Below are 14934 nucleotides of genomic sequence, written 5' to 3'. Positions count from 1 at the left end.
ACTAGAGAATCAACATCATCCCCCTGCTTTGTGAACAGAAAATAGTTGAAATTACTTGTCTAAGGAATCACACTGACACTGAGTGAGCACAGCGCAGGACCAGAGGCCACTCCCCCTCTCACACTGACACTGAGTGAGTACAGCAGGCCACTCCCCCTCTTACACTGACACTGAGTGAGCACAGCGCAGGACCAGAGGCCACTCCCCCTCTCACACTGACACTGAGTGAGCACAGCAGGCCACTCCCCCTCTCACACTGACACTGAGTGAGCACAGCGCAGGCCACTCCCCCTCTCACACTGACACTGAGTGAGCACAACGCAGGCCACTCCCCCTCTCACACTGACACTGAGTGAGCACAGCTGGCCACTCCCCCTCTCACACTGACACTGAGTGAGCACAGCTGGCCACTCCCCCTCTCACACTGACACTGAGTGAGTACAGCTAGCCACTCCCCCTCTCACACTGACACTGAGTGAGCACAGCGCAGGCCACTCCCCCTCTCACACTGACACTGAGTGAGTACAGCTAGCCACTCCCCCTCTCACACTGACACTGAGTGAGCACAGCTGGCCACTCCCCCTCTCACACTGACACTGAGTGAACACAGCAGGCCACTCCCCCTCTCACACTGACACTGAGTGAGCACAGCTGGCCACTCCCCCTCTCACACTGACACTGAGTGAGCACAGCGCAGGCCACTCCCCCTCTTACACTGACACTGAGTGAGCACAGCAGGCCACTCCCCCTCTCACACTGACACTGAGTGAGTACAGCGCAGAACCAGAGGCCACTCCCCCTCTCACACTGACACTAAGTGAGCACAGCGCAGAACCAGAGGCCACTCCCCCTCTCACACTGACTGAGTACAGCTAGCCACTCCCCCTCTCACACTGACACTGAGTAAGCACAGCGCAGGCCACTCCCCCTCTCACACTGACACTGAGTGAGCAGAGCAGGCCACTCCCCCTCTCACACTGACACTGAGTGAGCACAGCTGGCCACTCCCCCTCTCACACTGACACTGAGTGAGCACAGCGCAGAACCAGAGGCCACTCCCCCTCTCACACTGACACTGAGTGAGCAGAGCAGGCCACTCCCCCTCTCACACTGACACTGACGCCGCCTTCACACTGGCAGTTGAAATCAGCTCCGATACGGCAGCGAAACGACCGGAAGTCATTCATTTCCTATGGAGATTCGCAGACCGCATGCGAATGGGTCCGAACCAGGTGCGAACGAGTGCGGTGCGAAAAAAATCGTGTCCGTTGGCCATCCGGATGCGTTCAAAAAATTTAACTCTTGCGAAAGGCTACGGACGGTTTCTATCCGAAAATCCCAACGGAAGTTAGCGTTGCTATGGTACTGATAAACAAACCTGGATTCTTAACTTTTAATAAAATAAATAATGATTTTATAACGATTAGTTGTCATGTCATTTTTTTATTTTCATGATGTTTTAACGTTATTAGGGCAGTTAATACAATTAAATAATTCAATATTTAAATATACTCGCTTCCGAGGCTTCCGACCACTGATCTATATAATGACATTATATATATATATATATATATATATATATATATATATATAATGTCATTCTATATAGATCAGTGCTTCCGACGCTTTTCACCGTTGTGTACGACGTCCGCTGGGGGCGTATTGCGTATTACGGAGCTGATTTCAACTGCCAGTGTGAAGGCGGCGTGAGTGAGCACAGCGCAGGCCACTCCCCCTCTTACACTGACACTGAGTGAGCACAGCAGGCCACTCCCCCTCTCACACTGACACTGAGTGAGTACTGCTAGCCACTCCCCCTCTCACACTGACACTGAGTGAGCACAGTGCAGGACCAGAGACAGAGAGGGTCGAAGAAAGCAGCGGAGATTAAGTAGCGTTTTCTCAGAGTTCACTGTGTTGCCTGCCCCTGAATCGTTGCGCTTATTCATTTGTGGATGTTAACTGAATCTGTAAGTCAGCTACACTGTTTTTCTGAATATTATATTTTATTCTGGTGCGCTTAATGTTATCGCTACTGTGTAATAGTAGCCTATGCTATTCACCAACTAAACATATCATATTCAATGCGTTCACAGTCTCTTTCACGGCCATCATTTGTAGTAGCCTACACTCTTAGAAAGAATGTGTCAAAAATGACACAACCTGTGTTAAATTTTAACACATCCGTGGGTGAGCTCCAGGACTACTAGATTTGTGTTAATTTCAACTCATTCACTGTGTTAATGAGTTTAACACACTAAATGTGTCAGAAAGGTTAACATAAAAGATGTGTAAACATGTGTAAAATATGTGTAAAAGATGTGTAAACATGTGTAACATTACCACATTATGTGCTATCCTTGGCTACACACACTGTGTTAAGAAAGGTATCTAAAATCCTAAATCCTAAACAAAATAAGCATTTGACAAAATAAAGTCTGTGGTTGATTATCTTATTTATTTTGACTGACATATCAACAATTAAATTCAATCCAGAATAGAACAATACAATTTAAAGCAGTCAAAAAGGAAATGTCCAACATAGGATAAAACAGTTATTTTCTCAATCTCATTAGGTAACATGACACACTTCCCCACCTTCAAAATAATTTCACTTATTTCCAAAACATTTTTGGCTTGATGTACATTGGTGGCCAAGTTTAGAAAATATTAAGCATTTTAATGTTTTTGAAAGAAATCTCTTATGCTCACCAAATATTTCATTTGATACAAAAGTACAGTAAAAACAGTAAATATTGTGAAATATTATTACAATGTAAAACAGCTGTTTTCTATTTGAATATATTTAAAAAATATTTTATTCATATGATCAAAGCTGAATTTTCAGCATCATTACTCCAAGTTTTCAGTGTCACATGATCCTTCAGAAATCACTCTTATACGATGATTTGATGCTCAAGAAACAGTTCTCATTATTAGTATCAATGTCTGGACCACCCAAGAGGACGTTTGACTGACATGTAACGCAACCAATCACAGTTCGTTTTGTTCTGCGTCATGTTTAGGGGCGTGATAATATATGATGTTGATGTCCCTACAATAACAGACTGGCTGCATCTAATAAATTATTCATTCAAGAACGTTAAACAATGGAGCCGCGAACTTCAAGTACTTTTGAAAATCCAGTGTTTAGTTGATCCTGGTAAGCGCTCATTGTCACAGTTGTAAGCACAATAGCATTCTTCTTCCACGAGGGGTTTTGGTGTCACGGCATTTGTTTCCAGGCGAACCGATAAAGAACACGACACTCACATCTCCCGAACATCCTGTAGAATTCAACCAATCAGATCGCGACTTTGAAACTCCTGAAGTGTTTCCAGAAAAGTGTGACATATGCATCAGTCCCCTGTTTCCTGGATGCAAACGTGTCCACCAACACAAATGTGCTCAGTTCTTCTTCAGAGAAGATCGCAGTTCCAACACTATATAAAAATATAATAGGGAGAGAGAGAGAGGAGAAAATTACACAAGCATCAAATTGTTTTTAATCTCCATCATACTATAATTCAGAATATATATATTTGTAAGTAACACCCTTTTGTCAGCACATTCAAACATTTCAGTTGAACTGTAAACTAAATTATGCCAGATTAAATTTTAATACTTACATTTCCTTAATTCTCTCCAAAAATGCTGAGATTCGTAGGCTTAACTGCAATCAGGGATTTAGGCTAGCCAATTTCAACTTGTTTGCAGTGAAGGGACAGCTGTTTGAGACAAATACACAGTAAGATACATGATGCAAGAAATCCCCATGTGATGATCTTTTTCTTTCCCTCAGTAGTTAACCTACCTGTGCGCTGATAGGCTATGCTTATTAGGCACCTTCCTGGTCAGGTCGGACTCCTTGGCCTAATAATAGATCAAAAGAATGCAAAAATAAAAACTTAAGTTGTTTAGAATGCTTGATTTGATATGAATTAATGATTTAGTGAGTTTTACTGCAATGCTTACCTGAATAAATGAAATCTGGTGAGACTGAACACGGTGGTCGGTGGAAAATGGTCCATCTTCTGATTGGTTCATTTGCTGTGTAATAAATATTAGACATAATGCAAAGGTCACTTATTTTATATAAAGTTAGCACATGTAACGTTATTGTATGCTAACAGTTAACGTTACCTAGCCTGCACATCACTCAAGAGCACTTATGACATATTGCTAATCATTTCAGCAAACTTTCAAATCCACTACTACGATTACATTTTATACGTAACGTTAATCAAATTAATAAAGAGTAGACGATTTTTAAAACACCCTTACAAATAACATTTTGTGTATTGTAAATCGAGTAGCACTGTAAGTTACAATCTAGGTGCGGTCACGTTTAGCTACCATTGCTTGGCGAAATTTTGCGTGTAAAATCCATTAATAAAGGTCTCTTCATTATCTGGAATTTCGTGTGAAAGTGGAAAAAAATTATGCCGATTTTGAATCGGGGTTTCCACGCAAATTCGCAGCATTGGTCAACATAAAGCTACTTGGTTTAGCCGTTCTTCACCTAACTTTAACTGCTAACGTTACACTATTGACAAAAGTCGAGTTTTTTGCCCGCAAAATCTCGTCGTAACCTAGCTTTTAAGCCAGTATTAAAATAACAGTAGCAGGAAATATTGTTTTTGAAAATGAACATGAGTAAAAAAAATAATTCAAGTACAGCTTACCTCATGACTTTGAGCATCACCGGCGTGATTCGGCGCGAATCATCTCCTCCCTGGTAAAGAGGTGGTTTTCACGAACAGTTTTGACGCGAGGGGTAGTCGATAACGAAGTGATAAGGTACATGTTTTATTTTCAACAATATAGTAAAAACAAAATAGTTGCTGTCGTTAACAGACTTTTATCTACTAACGTTAACGTTACTGAACTGCAACTGACTGGAACTGGATTATGTTCACTCAAAAGTCACCTTATTGGTTGGTTCAGTTTGACTAGCTAATTTAAATAACGGTCGCGTTATAAAAATTAACACATTAAAATGTGTAAGCACATCAGTCTACTCATAATGTGTTAAATGCTTTGAGTAAATACCCAAGTTGTGTAAACTTTAAACTACACATGGATATGTGTAAAATAGATTATTTTTTTATACACAGTTTTAGTTAATATTGACACAAAATGTGTAAATTAGAGTGTTACACATAATTTGTGTAATTTTTCTACACATTCCTTCTAAGAGTGTAATATTCACAAACTGTTTGCTCAAGCGTAGCGTTTTCTCGGAAAGTTCACTGTGTAGTCTGCTCCCTCAATCGTGTCGTTCAATTTTCCACATATTTATTGCATGTCATTATGTCAGTATCAGTGTTTGCTTACCTACCATGCACAAATAAAAATATAACTGAACATTTCCTGTGTAATTGTAACACTGAGCACTTAAACACACCAAACCAACAATTACTAAAAACACACACAAAAACTGATTTTGCACAGGCACTTAGCACTAGTATATTTAACTTTTAGAACAGCTCTGTTGTAGGGCTGGGTGAATATGGGTAGAACTCTTTAGTGCCCTAGTACTTCAGAAATCCTTTTAAAAGTAAAAATGTGAATTAAACGTGGCACAAAGGCCTTCATCATCACAGTATGCTAATGCCTATCTAGAACAAGGGATTTCACCAATTCACTCCAGCCACAGGATGGTTCTGTCTGGAGAAACAGTCGTTTGCACCTCAATGACACATCAGTACCATTTTGCTTCACAGGACATATGCTTGCAATACTGTTTATTTACTAGTGTGTTCTAATATGTAGACTAACTATGCCACGTTTGGTCTCATCTGACAGTTTATAAACAGAACTGAACGGTGGTGGTGAACTTAATAGAGAGAAGTATCCTAATGTACATTGAGGAGAATATGTTAATGTTCTTCTCCTCTTGATCGCCACCCATCTTTTGGTTTCCTGTCGGTCGATTTCGGTTTTGGTATTCCACTCATGTTTAACAATGCTTTGCTCAGGGTATAAGAAGGAAAGCCTAACTGTTGATCTGGGAGAAAGGCTTTAACCCCGCCTCTCCCGCACACAACGGTGCGTACTTCATTCTATGAGAAAGGCTTTTACGGCCTCTTCTGCACAACATTGCATTATTTGTTACAACTAAGTTTTCCATACAGTATGTTGTTCCATTCTACTGTCTGTATATTTATACTAATATTGCTAATATTGTTATATTATTATATTATAACAATATTACTAATATTGTGTGTCCAGTCAAAACAGCTTTTCCAGTCCAGTCAGAAAAGACTTTTTCTTTACATGTAATGCTTTTAATTGATTCAGATTTTAAGACACATTGTATAATCTAATGGGCCATATACTGTATAACTGAATGTGTTAACTTGTGTCCCTGTGTAAGACAGCAGAGGTCACTCTCATCTGACTCATATCCACAGTGATTAGATGCTTGTATGTCTGTACTTCTGGTTACCCTTGTTGGGTTTGGTTTTCATGAGACCTTAAAAAAAACTACTGTTCAAAGGTTTGTGGTCGGTAAGATTATTTTTATGTTTTCGAAATTTCTTATGCTCACCATGGCACAATGTTAAATAAAATAAAAAATCCTGAGATGGTAAAGCTGAATTTTCAGTCTTCAGTGTTAAATGATCCTTCAGAAATCATTCTAATATGCTGACTTGCTTCTCAAGAAACATTTATTAGTATTATCAGTGTTGGAAACGGTTGTACTGATTAATATTTTTTGAGGAAACGGTGGAAATGTATGAGTTATTATTTATTTAATTACTTTACCAACAGAAAACAATACAACTTTTTGTACAAATGTGTATAATTTTTTTAAAATTGTAATTCCTATGTGATCCTATGAACAGAAAACTTGTTTATATGATTGTTCAGCAATTAAAAATATACTAATTTATCTGACAAATAATTCTCATGAGACCATTTGAACAAAACAAATGTGGATATTTTAGATATTACTTTGAAGAACAGAAAAAAGGGACAAAAAAACGCAAAAATATCTCACTCTTGGAACAAAGGTTCATGACTCAATTTTATAGAACCATTAAATTAAACCATTGGCAAAAAGGTTCTATATATGTCTTACATGATTGCTTAAAACTTTCATGTTTAACAGGTTGTTTAATTCATAAAATTGAATTAAAATCAAAAGGGAATTCAAACAAATTGAGAAGCCCTAAAAAGTTCTATATAGAATATTTTCTTCTAAGAGTAAAAGTAAAAATTAGGTGCTTAAATTATGAACATTAGGTGAAAATATTTACAGAGTCAAGCAAAAGGACAAAATGTGAGTGTATATGGCATGCAACAATGGCCCTTGTGCTCATCAATACAACTGCCATTCACAATAACACAGAAATCATAATTATGCAATTATTTGTGTTTTTTGATTGATAGAACTCATTGAATTTTGTGACCTATGACAGTTTTGAAAGGCTAAGAGGTTGTATTGTTTAGAAAGCAGAAGTTTAAAATGCATTTGTTATGGAGTATTAAATGCTGTTAAAAATGAAGACTGATCAATTCTGGACTGAATTAAAATAGTGGGCAGAGTTGGATTCTCAGAGGGCCGTCAGAAGACTGTAAACATCATTGGTGTCACTGGCGACGGGCGGTTGAGTGAGGATGCTGACATACAAAGGATTCAGTTCAACCTGGAGGAAAAGTGAGTCTTAAAATGAGGAAAAATTATTGCTATTGCTATTACATGTGCATCTGATCTACTCACCTTGGTTTGCTTTGATTCTTCACTGTTTCCTGCGTAACAAGACACATCAGATGTCAAATCATGACCATGTTAGTGTATAATTAAATTATTATTTGGTAGCACTTTATTGCAATAGTCCACTTTAGACATTCTACTAGCTATAACTACATGTCAACTAACTCTCATTAGAGTCTGTCTGCTTAATATCTCCTAACACTTTTATTTTGATGCTCCTCAACAGATATTTTACTGACCATAAGTAACTTTGCAAGTACATGTAAACTTATTCAAACAGTCTACCACAGTCCACTAATACTCTAATGGGAGTTAGTTCATATGGTTGCAAAGTTACTTATAGTTAGTAGAACTAGAATGTATAAAGTGGACCATCGAAATAAAGTGTAACCTAATATTTGAGTCAATTGTAGCAAAAAATAATTAGGAGATTGACAAGCATTCATGTTGAACACATTTATATCAGAACAAGTGCAGATCAGAAGGTGTTTACAATAAAGTAAGCAGCATGAATATTATCCAGTTGAAATAGTTTGGAATAATATGAAAACATCAGTGCCAGTTAAAGCAAAGGCTTGCAAATCACAATAACTTGTTTGCTATGATTTATGTACGTAGCCTATAATAAATCACAATGCTATTTACATAAAATATGGAGGTGATTCGTTTTACTCTTTACCTGGTGGTTGAGGGGTGGATTGTACGCAGTCGATGGTTGAGTAAAATGCGGTATCTTCCTCACCAGACTAAATAACAAAGATTGATCTATTAGTGTCAAATATTAAAATGATCCCATTAATGGTTGATAATGACAGTAACACTTACTGAGTCTGAACCGGCAATTGGTAAAGAAACTCCTACAAAACAGAGGAAGGTTTCAGCAAACCTTGACATTAAACTGTATTTGACTTTTATTTTGATTATGGCTTATGTTTGGAGGAGAAAAGTAAAAACTTACCCTGCTCTTTACTTTTTTTTTCAATCCAAATCCTAGTAAATTTCACAAATATATTTTGTGCACCTCTTTATCCCTTACTTTCTTATAATTTCACCAATGATTTCATATATGCACAAAATAAACATCTCTACCTCTCGTCCTTTGGCCTTCCTGCGATGAAGGAAACATCAAATCAAAGTGTCAAGTTGACTAACCTTTTCATAATATCTATAATCCACATTGAAGACATGGCAATTTTTTTTACACTTACGTGTACATCCGTATAAACAGATTCCCATGAGTCCAGTCAGTACAATTCCTCCACCAGTTGCAACCACAGCAATAGAGAAAAACATTTCTGTGTCAGACAAAGATATAAAAGATTAGCAATACACTTTTGCATTACTGTATTAAGTGTCAAAAAAATTATGCTGCCATTGGGTTTCTAATGAATGTGCTTCTTCATGGAAAAATGTAAACCTCTGAGTAAAGTTACTTACTTTTATTTGAGTACGTTTTGATTTCAAGGCCTTCAACCATCAAGAGGAAATTTATAAAGGAGAAATTGACCATTAGCATGTGTATTGTATTCAGTGTTTATATAACATATTTAAATCTATACATATAAAAATGAAAAAAAATTGCAAACAATTTCCCAGTAATTTTCCCTAGTATTTAGTAATTTCCCAGCAAACAATGAATGTTCTTATAGAACTTTGACTAACGTTCTGGCAACTTTGACACGCGCATAGGTTTAGTACCTATGATCACGCGCGTGAACTCGGCAATCGACTACTTTGGACTTCACCCGAAAACAGGATGTAAACACAGGTATTTGCGCTGGCTTAAATAACATCATTTTTATTCATATCTTTCACATCTACTGCAGTCAGATTCACTCGTGTTCACTCTGAAGGAATCACTCACATTAGCTGTGCACTTGTAATGACACATCAAGGATGTTAAGAGGCTAAAAGCAGGTTTAGTACTTTCCCCATTGAAGTCAACAGGGTGCAAATTTTAAAAATAGAATAACTCGGTGTAGGCGACACCGATTTTTGTCGTTGTTCTCTGTATTGACCACTCCAAATGTACAAAAAAAATGAGCTCAATGTTAAAATTGACCGGAGTTCTCCTTTAATGTTCGCAAAACCAAGAACAAACACACAGAAAACATTCGGAAATAATGTTAACTTAATGAGAACGTTAGCAAAACGTTCTTAGAACATTTCTGTTAGTTTGGTTACCTGATGCAGGTTCTGTAGTTTCAGCAAGTGTAGTCGATCCCAGAGATGCTGAAGATTTGTAAATAAATCAGTCAAATGTGTTTTGGTTACAGTAATATTACAGATTAAAAGAGAAGACCTGAGGACTTACCATTTGCAGGACCTGTTAAACTGCTGTCATGGGTAGTTAGACTGGACATATCTATAGTAACAAAACAAATTTAAAGCCAACCAATCAAAATCTTTGATAAATAATTATGAGAAAGAAAAGCAATTACTGGTTATCGGGTCTGTTGTGATTTCAGTACTGGATGTTACAGCCAATGCTATTGAAACCACAGAACAAGTTAAACATTATTAATGGACAAAATTATAAGAAGTATGTTTACAAAACAGAAAACAGTTATGTCGGTTGTAAGGATTGTACAGTCAAGGCAACTCACATGTTGTGTCCGTTGTCGATGCGGTCGACAAATTTTCTGAAATTAATGTTTAAATATGAAATCGCAATGATCAGTTTAGAAAGTGTTAGAATAAGAAAGACATATTGGCTTTAAAAAGCCTTTAAAAACATTATTTTAGCAATTATTCTATATGCCTTTGCTTTGTAAAGAAAGAAGCTAGAAATTCAATTCAAAATTCCACCTTCAGAGGTTTCATTGGAGATCAGTATAGTTTGGCTGTCCTCTGTGATCGGTGACAAAGATGACATGGCATCCAAACCTTCTGAGATTAAAAAAACTAATTTAAGGCAACCAGGTAACTTACTTTGTTATATATATGGTTAGTGTATTGACTCTTGAATATGATTAAGACAAGTAAAGGTTTATATAAAAATGTAAAAGTCAAGTGTAGACTTCAAAAATATAAAAAATTGTGCAAGGGGGAAAATGAACGGAAACGGTGTTAATATATGTATTCTTACAGGGAACAATAAGTCTATATGCCATTGTACTCCTTAAAGGTCACATAATTATCTGTTAACAGATATATCCATTCAATTTTACAGTCTTTCTCTTCCAACTTGACTGTTAAGGGTGTATACACGTTTTTGTACAATGCAAATACAAGGTTCACAACAATTAAAAATTCCACCTTCAGAGGTTCCACTGGAGATCAATGTTGGGCTGTCCTCTGTGAACGGAGACAAAGATGACATGGCATCCAAACCTGAGATTAAAAAAACCTTACTTTGTAAAAATATATACATTGTTATATATATTGTTAGTGTATTGACTCTTGAATATGATTAAGACAAGTAAAGATTTATATAAAAATGTAAAAGTCAAGTGTAGACTTCAAAAATATAAATACTTCGTAAAAAAAAATTGTGCAAGGAGGAAAATGAACGGAAATCGGTATTAATATATGTATTCTTACAGGGAACAATAAGTCTATATGCCATTATACTCCTAAAAGGTCACATAATTATCTGTTAACAGATATATCCATTCAATTTTACAGTCTTTCTCTTCCAACTTGACTGTTGAGGGTGTATACACGTTTTTGTACAATGCAAATACAAGGTTCACGACAATTAAAAATTCCACCTTCAGAGGTTCCACTGGAGATCAATGTAGGGCTGTCCTCTGCGATCGGTGACAAAGATGACATGGGAGCCAAACCTGAGATTAGAAAACCAACAAATTTAAGGCAACCAGGTAACTTACTTTGTAAATATATATATATTGTAATATATTGTTAGTGTATTGACTCTTGAATATGATTAAGACAATTAAAGTTTAATTTAAAAATATAAAAGTCAAGTGTAGACTTAAAAATAAAATAAACTTCATAATAAAAAATTCAACTAAAGCCTATTGGCTGTTTAAAAAAAGGGGAGGCGACAACTCCCTCTATGCCCCACCCAACTTCCTGTTTCAGTTGAAAATATGTCAACACAGGAATCAAAATGTTGTAATGGGGTTTTTAACTGGAGTAAACAAACAACTGAAATGCTCTTTAGTGTTTTCTTATGGGACATGAATATGAATTATTACAAGTTAAATCAGAAAAGCTGGAAATGCAATTAAAAAATCCACCTTCAGAGGTTCCATTGGAGATCAGTACAGTTTGGCTGTACTCTGTGATCGGAGACAAAGATGACATGGCAGCCAAACCTTATGAGATACAAAAACATCTGCTTGGAAAAGAATAAACCACATATCTATATTTCTATTAAAAATAGTCTGTGATTAAACAGCTTACCTCTGACCTTTACTGAGACTTTGTTGGAATGAGGTGAGGTTGCGTTTTCTCCTAAGCCATACACAGTATAGTAGCAGGATATGTTGACATGTGAAATGTTTTGATCTTGTGACCACAAGATCAGTTCGATCCTGGTAAGGTTGATGTTACACAATGCACTTGGTTTTTTATAGTTCTCCTGGCCTGCAGGATAGAACATGCATTCAGATACATGCTGACTCTCATGACCTCCACAGTACATCTGCACCTTTTCTCCATAGGTGGCAAATGTAGGAAATATTGTCAGGTTGGCCTGTGGCAAACCTATAAAAAAAGATGAGATACGTAAATTCACCTTTGCAATAAAATATCACAATTAATCATTAATTCAAACTTCTTTAAATTCATTTAATTAATTTAAGAAACATATAAATTGTCTGTGCATGTGTTAATGTCATTAATTTAATATACATGTCCAATATACTACTTATAACTGGACAAGCCAGCTTTTATTAAACTACACTGTAAAAAATCATATTTTCATAATTTCTTGTCACAACTTTTTATCATTTGTCAGATCAACTTAGATAATTAATGTGCTTCAGATAACATAATATTTTGAGTTTCTATTTGTTAAACTAATCTCCTTCATTGAATTAACTCACATTAAAAATTCAAATGAACTCAAAAATGTAAGTATTTTTTTACAATGTACTGACTCTTGAATATGATTAAGACAAGTAAAGGTTTATATAAGAAAGAAGTCAAGTGTAGAGTTAAAAAAGGTAAATACTTCATAATAAAAATTGTGCAAGGCGGGAAATAAACGGAAATCATTAATATGTATTCAAAGCGTACAGGGAACGTTCTCAGAATTTTTATTTAGACATTCGTCAAATGTTTTTTAAATGTTGCTGTTATGCTATGTTATTTGTTTCAGAAAGAACAAAGAACATTCAAAAGTAACAATGTAATAATATCTGCAAAATGATAAAATGGAATTGCAAAATAATTAAAAAAACTGAACATTTAAAAATACTGAACATTTTAAATATTTAAAGAACATGTAAAATACATTTTCGTTACTTAACAGGAACATTAGCAAACGTGATCATATTTTTGTTAGCTGGGTTAATATCAATGTAAAGCATGAGACATCACTTACCCTGTGATTTAACCAGCCGTAAAAGTTGAAAAGTTATTAAGATGAACAGGGCCATTTCACTATGACACTGTGAACAAACTTTCGATTAGAAGTGAACAATAGACGCTACTTAAAGTGTCTGAGAGGGAAGTAGGAAATGATACTTACCTCAAAAGGGGTGAAATGACTGTTCAACCTGACATTTCTGTAAAAGAATTCTGCGCTTTATAAAATTATATTTAACCAATTACCATGCATCAGTCTCAGAATGACATCAAAACTGACAAAAGGACCACAGACGTAAGAAAAGTAAGAATCAAACTGCAGAAAAGGGTAATTCACATGGGTGATGATCAAGACATTAAAAAGGAAGTTTGCAGGGTCACTTTCACTTTATAAGTGTTCGTGCATGTTAAACGAGAAGTACAATTTTTTATCAAATAAAATCAGCTTGAGATAAATACTGGACATTCCAAAATTATTTTTATATTTCAGAAACACTTTTTTGTTGTTGTTGCACATAAGGAAAATCACACTAAAAAAACTAATTATGTTGGTTACTTTTTATGGAAACTCAAATATGAATGTGTAAATATATAAAGAAATGCATTACTTTACTCATTACATCAAAAGTAATCTGATCGCATGTTAGTTGTTATCCCAACATTGGTGCTGAATAAGAATCATTGTCAATCTTAATCGCTTCCAGACTCCCCTATATAAAACCTGTGCAGACATGGTCTACACAGCTCAAAATGTCTACCGAGATGTCAGCAAGGGATGCTTTTGTCCCTTTCAAAACATTTCATCAATGAAACCCAGCAAATATTGGCCAACAGCATTGTTTAGCAGATTTAGCATTCTGTTTTAGCTGATATTTGCACATCCCATCATTCATTTTAATGACACGTTGACCAAACAAGACCAAACGATTTCGGCGTGTTGTGCGAGTGGGTCACCGATGACGTTTGCACCTGCTTGTGTCAGAGAGATACCACAGGAACAATGCAGGGCCGTTAATTTAAAGCGTTTGCAGACGGTCTTTAATGGGGTCAGTGTAACAACAACCCACACCCATCGCTGTGGCCTTCAACGCCTGAAAAGAATCTACTGCCTGGGTTCAGAGAAAAAAGTGGAGGTCACCTTAATGTCAGATATTAAACATCTAGGGCCTGTTTGAACAGGAGCTTTGGTGATTATATAAATCGGTCATACAGAGAAAGGGAAATTCTTCTTTGAGCAAAGAGGATCTGCTCTGAAAGGTTGCTAGGAGTGACAAAGGTAACAGACGCAGTTTGAAATGGAAGCACTTGCCAAACTTTCCCTCTCTTTTGTAAACAGTCACAAGGAGAATCTGAAACACTTGGTCGCATTAAAATAGTTTTTTAATGACTGAAATGGTCTATTTACAGTTTTAATGGCATCTAAACTCTCCATCAGCCTTTAGAGACTTAACAAGCAGACAAGATAATATTCAGAATATCAGAACGTGGCAATTGAATATGCATGAAATAATAGCTTCTAATTTATAAAATGTTTGTTTTTAATTTGGCAATAAAATTTTAAATGTATAAAAATTCAGGGTGATCAATATTCACACCACCATGGATGATGACCTTCGACCCTTTCTCATAATTCCATATGTCATTGTATTTTATATCCATATCAACACAATTTAAAAATGCCTGACATATGATACATGTCCTACTTCTATAGC

At 36.3% G+C, this 14934-nt stretch overlaps 1 protein-coding gene across 3 annotated transcripts; it reads right to left on the bottom strand.

Moving 5' to 3' along the window:
* Positions 1-6658: 6658 nt before the first annotated feature.
* On the bottom strand, positions 6659-13580 carry LOC308685695 (uncharacterized protein). 3 transcript variants are annotated; one of them, XM_081357654.1, is made up of 19 exons: positions 13386-13580; positions 13239-13305; positions 12095-12397; positions 11929-12006; positions 11437-11511; positions 10982-11056; positions 10532-10612; positions 10330-10365; positions 10165-10212; positions 10038-10088; positions 9908-9955; positions 9161-9190; positions 8932-9018; positions 8813-8831; positions 8682-8713; positions 8549-8580; positions 8403-8469; positions 7730-7758; positions 6659-7655 (listed from the first exon to the last, which is right to left on the bottom strand). In XM_081357654.1, the coding sequence occupies exons 2-19, from the start codon at positions 13291-13293 to the stop codon at positions 7563-7565; spliced, it is 1239 nt and encodes a 412-aa protein (XP_081213780.1). In that variant the 5' UTR covers positions 13294-13305; positions 13386-13580; the 3' UTR covers positions 6659-7562. The 3 variants fall into 3 exon arrangements, with proteins under 3 accessions (XP_081213780.1, XP_081213781.1, XP_081213782.1); XM_081357655.1 differs by having other exon boundaries at positions 10532-10609; positions 13386-13519; XM_081357656.1 differs by lacking the exons at positions 10165-10212; positions 13386-13580 and having other exon boundaries at positions 6736-7655; positions 13239-13301.
* Between the last annotated feature and the right edge of the window lie 1354 nt (positions 13581-14934).

Source organism: Scardinius erythrophthalmus (genome assembly GCF_964197995.2).
Source record: "Scardinius erythrophthalmus genome assembly, chromosome: 25".
In the NCBI taxonomy this organism is placed as follows: domain Eukaryota; kingdom Metazoa; phylum Chordata; class Actinopteri; order Cypriniformes; family Leuciscidae; genus Scardinius; species Scardinius erythrophthalmus.
The sequence above is the reverse complement of the archived record's forward strand: the minus strand, read 5'-3'. Positions and strand labels throughout refer to the sequence as shown.